This window comes from Mandrillus leucophaeus, unplaced genomic scaffold, assembly GCF_000951045.1.
Source record: "Mandrillus leucophaeus isolate KB7577 unplaced genomic scaffold, Mleu.le_1.0 Scaffold205, whole genome shotgun sequence".
NCBI classification, from domain to species: Eukaryota; Metazoa; Chordata; class Mammalia; order Primates; family Cercopithecidae; genus Mandrillus; species Mandrillus leucophaeus.
This window is the reverse complement of record NW_012102088.1, coordinates 969,960-977,314: the sequence shown is the minus strand read 5'-3', so window position 1 is coordinate 977,314 and position 7,355 is coordinate 969,960. Positions and strand designations below refer to the sequence as shown.

General features: G+C 49.4%; 1 protein-coding gene across 1 annotated transcript in view; it reads left to right on the top strand.

Moving 5' to 3' along the window:
* The first annotated feature begins 1,881 nt into the window (after positions 1–1,881).
* The window catches only part of ZNF154 (zinc finger protein 154), an 8,322-nt gene continuing 2,848 nt past the window's right edge, over positions 1,882–7,355 (top strand). The window contains exons 1-2 of the mRNA XM_011979699.1: positions 1,882–2,138; positions 6,040–6,166. Coding sequence (XP_011835089.1) covers positions 2,106–2,138; positions 6,040–6,166 — 160 coding nt within the window. The 5' untranslated portion in view covers positions 1,882–2,105. The remainder of the gene's footprint in view (positions 2,139–6,039; positions 6,167–7,355) is intronic.

The window sequence follows — 7,355 nt, the reverse complement described above, 5'->3', positions numbered from 1 at the left end:
TGGATATCTAGTTTGACTCTTGGCAAAGAAAGGCAGTGGGAGTTAGAATGTGCTGCTTAAACTCTGAAATTTTTCCGTGTCTTTACAGCTGTCTTTTACCTGGCATAAATGGCTAGGCTGGCTTGGGTCATGCAGCCAGAGGGACATAAAAGTCCCTACTGGGAATTTCTGTTATTAATTCTGAAATCAAGCTCCATCCCATAGATATTTCTCACCTATATACCCTGAGTGCCTCTGCAGCCAGCAAAGCAAATGAAGGCCTTCTGGGTTGAAGCCCTAGGCCCTCCAATGCTGAAGAGCCCTGTGAAGTTTTCAGCCATCCAGGCATTCTAGTAACATGCTTCTTCTGCCTGGAATTTATTCTAAAAATACGCACATGGCTCATCTCTCACTTCCTTCAATGCATTTCACTGGCTTTCTGATTAAGAAGTCCCACCTCTCCCCTTTGTCTCTTATCAAAGCAGCATTTCTTTCATTGTTTTTTTGAGATTGATGTTAGACTTCTAAAAGGAATTGAATATATCTCAGATATCAAGAAAGAATTATGAAATGGATAAAAGTGTTGCTCAGTGAATTGGATACAGTTACTGACTGGACACAGTAATTGGACACAATAACTGACTATGCAGACAAAAGATGTTTTTTGTTGGAATCACAGATAGAATTCTACCTTTGTACTACCGCTTCAAGGTGACCCAACATTTCTCTTCTATCTTCTGGAGGCACTATCATGCCACTATCTGAAGTAGTTTTTCACCTGTCCCTGACCAAGAGTGCACAGACTGACTTCAACGCTTCCGAGTGCATACATTTGAAATGTAATATGATAGAGGCTGGGTGCCGTGGCTTATGCCTGTAATCCCAGCACTTTGGGAGGCCAAGATGGGCGGATCACGAGGTCAGGAGATCAAAACCATCCTGGCTAACAAGGTGAAAATACAAAAAAAAAAAAAAAAAAGCCGGGCGTAGTGACCGGCGCCTGTAGTCCCAGCTACTTGGGAGGCTGAGGCAGGAGAATGGTGTGAACCCGGGAGGCGGAGCTTGCAGTGAGCCGAGATCGTGCCACTGCACTCCAGCCTGGGCGACTGAGCAAGACTCCATCTAAAAAAAAAAAAAAAAAATAGAAGAGAGACCGAGGCAGGTAGATCACCTGGGGTCAGGAGTTTGGGACCACCATAGTGAAACTCCGTCTCTACTAAAAATACAAAAAATTAGCCTAGCGTGGTGGTGTGCGCCTATAGTCCCACTTACTTGGAAGGCTGAGGCACGAGAATCGCTTGAACCCGGGAGGCGGAGGTTGCAGTGATCCCAGATGGTGCCGCTGCATTCCAGCCTCGGGGGGCAGAGGGAAACTTTGTCTTAAAAAAAGAAAAGAAAAGAAAAGAAAAAGCAATAAACTTAATATGGTAATGTTTATTAGCTTCCCTATTGGTAGATATATTTCGTGTCTGAATGGCTCTATGGAATGATTTGCATATTTGGATTGGCAGTCTTAGGGAGCGTCTGATAATGATTTTAGCCTCTGGGAGCCTGCTGAACTTCACCAAGTTTGAAATCATATTCCCCAAACACTTGGGTGATCAGTTGCCGATGGCACCTCTGATACGCTGTCTGATTACGACCCATTTAAGAAAGGGCGAAGCCCCTCCACCGCCCGGGGACCTGGATAAGCCATTTCTCATCGCCCAGCGCCCTGGAGCTTCGCTTTTACTCCAAGCGGCCGGTGCAGAGGGTTCCCCCTCCGACCTCGGGAATCTGTGGAAACTACATTACACAGAATGCTCTGCGTTGAACGCCACGCTACTAAGCCGGTAAGAGCTCAGAAGACCGACTTTCCACGAGAGTCACAAAAAGAAAGGGAGGGACTTGGGGGGGGGGGGTCCTCTTCGTGGCGGCCATTTTGGCTTCTCTGGGGTGTGTTCACCGGATCGGAGACAGCAGAGCGCCGGGTTGGGGCCGCGAAGGCGTGAGGGGAGTCGTCGTCCCTGCTGCACGAAAGCGTCTGAGCCTCGCGACGCCGCCCTGGGTGACCCACGTCAGGCCTGTCCCCGGGTCCCTACCCCGGTCGCCCGCCGCTCCCGGCCCAGCTCCCCCCACAGAGTCTGATGGCAGCGGCCGCTCTGAGGGCGCCAGCTCGGGTGAGTGCCGCGTCTCACCGCCTCACACGCCTTCCCCCACCCACTAAAGCCACCAGTGAGGGGCGCCTGCTCGCGTCCCCGCAGCCCAGGGTCGGGGACACTGAGGCGCTCGTGGGTGGGGCCGTTTCTGACACTGCGTGTGACGAGGTGTGGGCGTGACAGGCGGGGGAACCGGCGCGTGCAAAGGTCGGAGGCGCGACTGAGCCGCGAGAACTGGGAAAGCTGTTTTCTGCAGGGAACGAAGAATATGAGGCGGAGTGACTCCTAGGGTTGTACCTTCCTTGTGAGGACGCTAGAAGCCACGGAGAGTTTTGAACAAAGGAGGGACGCCATTTATGTTAGTTTTTTTTTTTTTCTTTGAGACGGAGTTTCGCTCTTACCGCCCAGGCTGGAGTGCAATGGCGCGATCTCGGGTCACTGCAACCTCCGACTCCTGGGTTCAAGCGATTCTCCTGCCGCAGCCTCCCCAGCAGCTGGGATTACAAGCCTGCGTCACAACGTCCGGCTACTTTTTTGTATTTTTAGTGGAGATGGGATTTCACCATTTTGGCCAGGCTGGTCTTGAACTCCTGGTCTCAAGTGACCCGCCTGCCTCTGCCTCCCAAAGTGCTGGGATTACAGGCGTGAGCCACCGCGCCCGCCCTATGTTAGGGTTTAAAAACTTTTCCAAAGACTGTTCGCAGGAAGAGCAGCGATGGGGCGATGAGGACATTGAGATAGTGGGAGGCTGCAACTTTTTTTCGTTGCCCTGCAGTTGGCAAGAGGTGACAGCACTGAGGCCGGAAAGTAAAACAGCCAGCCTGAGTTCAGGGCCAGGCAGGGGTACAGGGAGGCTTGAGCCCATCGAGCCTCACCAGGGGTGCATTCCTCTTTCGCTGGTTCTCCTAGTTGTAGAAGGGCGTACAGAACTCACATAGGAAGTGGAGAGTGTTCCAGTCCCTGAGTAGCCCCCACCCGCACCCACATGTTCTTGGGATTGTGGTTTTCTAGTATTCTTAAGTGTTGTTACCCCAATCCTGGGTCTGGTGCCCTGGAGAAATTCCAAGCCCAGGGCTCTAAGTCCATGCCAGGGGTTATACTGAGGTGTTCCCATTTTTGGCAGCCAGTGGAAACTTGTGAAAGGTTATCTGTCGCACTGGTATCAGGAGGCGCAAGTGCTTAGTAAAACTAAGCTGAGATTTTTGAGGAAACCATAGATCTCTTTCCTTTTAGCTGGGAACAAAGAGCAGGGGAAAGGAGTCAGGACTGCAGTGGCTGCCTGAAAAGCTGGGTACCTATTCTGGAGGTAATAGGAGGTATGGGTTAAAAGAGGGAGGTGATCTTGCTCAAGTCCTAACGGGGTCCATCCTGTTAGCGTGGAGAGCAGACTGCGGGGTTGAGGGAGGAGGAAAGAAGATCAGAGTGGAAGCTACAGCCAGTCCAGGGTAATGAACCAGAATCATTGATTAGATGTGTTGCATTCTGGACGCAAATTTTTAAAGGGGGCAACTAAATTTTCTGATGTAGACAGCGAGGGAGTGAAACAGGATTCAGCGATGACCCCACAGTTCTTCAACTGAGATGGAGAAGTTGGTATTAACAGTAATATTCACTGGAGACAACAGGAGCTTTATTTGGTCATGTAAGAGTTTGAGATGTTTCAGACACATTAAGTAGGCATTAAGTAGGTCGGTGAACACCCAGGTCTGGAAATCTGGGGAGTGCTTCAGAATGGAGACACCCAAAATATGGTGGTTATTGTGTGGACTAAGGTGAGTGAGCTGCGGATTACATTTAGAAGGGTTAATCTTTTTTTTTTTTTTTTTTTTTTTTTTAGGCTGGAGTGCAATGGTGTGATCTTGGCTCACTACAACCTCCGCCTCCCAGGTTCAAGCAATTCTCCTGCCTCAGCCTCCCATGTAGGTGGGATTACAGACATGCGCCACCACACCCGGCTAATTTTGTATTTATTTAGTAGAGATGGGATTTCTCCATGTTGGTCAGGCTAGTCTCAAACTCCTGCCCTCAGGTGATCCACCCGCCTCAGCCACCCAGAGTTCTGGAATTACAGGCGTGAGCCACCGCATCCGGCCTAGAATGGTTAATCTTTAGGCATGGTGGTACAGGTTATTTGGTCAAGAAGGGCAGAGTGGGGGCTAAAGACCAACCAAGCCTTCTGGTTGGATAAGTGGGTGATGTTCTTGGGCTTTCTAAACAGAGGTAAGGGAGGTTAGTGGCTATGGAGGTAGGGTGTTTGGAGAGGATAGTTGGGCAGGTGGCATACGCTTTCAAGGAAAGAGTGGATGTAAGGTGAATGCAGAGGCATAGGTGTATTTGAGGCAAATGGCTGTCCTTTTTTTCCTTAGTGCTTATTCAACATTCTGTGGAATCATCAGGATTTTTTGATAACTTTGATGGGGCCGGGAGTGTTTTATTCAACCTGGAGGATAAGGCCAGGTGCCAATGTGGTCATCTGTGACAGTCACTTGGCCTCGGACAGGTGATCAGTGGAGCTAGTCTTTGAGTGTTAAGTGGACAGAAGAAGGTTGTCACTGCCGAGGGGATAGCAAGTACATCACAGAAGTGTAAAACGGCCATGGTTATCTGAGATGCACATGTGGTTCTGTGTGGCCTAAGTCTGAGGCAAAAAATGGAGCCAGCCAGGGAGCCTTCATAGGATTTGGGGCTGCTACCACTAGTGGATGCCCTGGGAGATCTAGGGTAGTATTAGATCCTAGTTTGAATTTTTCAAGCATATCCTCGATGCTGTGTGCTAAGTTATGGTGTAAAGTCTAAAATTAAGGCCCAGTATGACCTCTGGTAAAATCAGGGTGACATCAAATGGCCTGAGGACAAGTTTCCCTCCCTACCCTTCTCCCAGACAGACAACTCTTTTTATCAAGGGGACCAGGCACAGTTTCTGCCTATCACTTTGTAGCAGATTTCAGCTCCCTACCAGGCCATGGAGTTTTCCAAAGAAGCTCATTGTGGGAACCAGGGGCACTTGATCTTTTTGTTTTCAAAGTGCTTGCATTCCACAGCTTTTGGTTATTCACTTTTTTTCTGGACTAGACCCCCATGTGACCCTGTGTGGTACATGTTGTCCTCATCTCCCAGGTTCTATGGACATATGATTAATAAACTGTTGTATCATCTTTTTTTTTTTTTTTTGAGACGGAGTCTCGCTCTGTTGCCCAGACTGGAGTGCAGTTTCACAATCTCAGCTCACTGCAACCTCTGCCTCCCGGGTTTAAGCAATTCTCCTGCCTCAGCCTCCCAAGTAGCTGGGATTACAGGCACCCACCACCACACCCAGCTAATTTTTGTATTTTTAGTAGAGATGGGGTTTCACCATATTGGTCAGGCTGGTCTTGAACTCCTGACCTCGTGATCCACCCACCTCGGCCTCCCAAAGTGCTGGGATTACAGGCGTAAGCCACCGTGCCCTGCTGCTCTATCATCTTTCTAGTGTCAGGTTTTGTGTATTTGGCCATATCCATAACCCTAGTGTGGCAATCTTGCCTTCACTAATGGGGTAAAGAGGAAGAGATTAAAACAGTGACATGGGGGGTAAGAACAGGGAGATGCCTATGGTGTGGGCAGTGAGGTGGCAGCCCTGGGCTTGGGGCTATGGTGTCTGGAGATAGGAGGGATGTGTATTCTGAAGAATGACGTGCATCTGGAAAGGGAGTAAGTGACAGCTGCAGGGCCCTGGTATTGAGACTTAGATGACCTTGGACATTCCAGGGGATTTCATGATGTGATAGTATGGATCCTTCCATGCCAGGCCCCCAGCTTAGATGCCTATTTATCCATGTGCTGGTTTCTCCTCTCAGTTGGGGAGCTTGGGAAGAGAATGGGCATGGGGTAAAGATGTGGGGGTATGCATTGTTGGTGGTTTCATCTGTTCCCATTGTGGCAGGGCACTGTGACCTTTGAAGATGTGGCCGTACACTTCTCCTGGGAGGAATGGGGTCTGCTTGATGAGGCTCAAAGATGCCTGTACCGTGATGTGATGCTGGAGAACTTGGCTCTTTTAACCTCCCTAGGTAAGGTTCTTTTACCCATTCCTGTGCCCTTAGCTAGTCTGTGCCCTTCCTCTTTTCCCTATCGGCAGGTCTGTCCTTCTCATGACAAGACTATGGGCTCTGCTTCTTTCTCAGTTCCCTGCATAGTTCTGTCATTGGTAAGACTAATGTGTAAGACTAAGGTGTGCATACTGTCTTCTCCTCTCCTTGAGGAGCCCCCATACCCCCACAGCCTCACAGGGAAGGATGCAGAGTCTGCAGTCTTGCAGTCACCCAAGTGCATCCCACCTTGATTGTCCCCTCCATGTCTGGGTGACTTTTTCCAGATCTGAGGATCCTGTGTGCCCCAGCTACTACTTCCATCCCGTAGCTGGCATTTCATTATGCCTGCCTATGCCAGGGGTTATTGTCACTGACATGGTCACTACTTACGCAGACCATGGACTCTTCTTGGAAAGTATTCCTCTGTTGGGAGGCCGAGGCGGGTGGATCACAAGGTCAGGAGATCGAGACTATCCTGGCTAACATGGTGAAACCCCGTCTCTACTAAAAATACAAAAAAAAAACTAGCCGGGCGTGGTGACAGGCGCCTGTAGTCTCAGCTACTTGGGAGGCTGAGGCGGGAGAAATGGCGTGAACCCGGGAGGCGGAGCTTGCAGTGAGCCGAGATCACGCCACTGCACTCCAGCCTGGGAGCACAGCGAGACTCCGTCTCAAAAAAAAAAAAAAAAAAGAAAAAGAAAAAAAAAAAAGAAAGTATTCCTCTGAAATTTTCTTTGTAGTATTTGTGTGTCTTTGTGTTTTTCCTGTGGGCTGTCATGTGCTGAGTTTTTTGTGGGACAGTGCAGGCTGCTCTTCTGTTCTTTCTTCCCTTAGTACTTACATTATCCAGATGCCGTATCATAGCAGCAACCTATTCTGTTTGGCGAGCAGTTTGGTGCCAATGCCAGTGGTCACAGCTCACTTCCGGTTTCCCTTCACCATTCTTGACATTTTGCTGACATGTCAGCTCTACTTGTCACTTCTGCTGTTAACATCCAGCCTGGGGCTAATCCTCACATCTCTGGACTCCGTATTTTACCTGTTTTTCTCACTGCTACATCTGCAGTTCTTTCCAACGTTAGTCTCTACATAGTATGTCATGAGGTATGCATATACTCTTTTTTGTTTGTTTGTTTTTTGAGACTGAGTCTCACTCTGTCACCCAGGC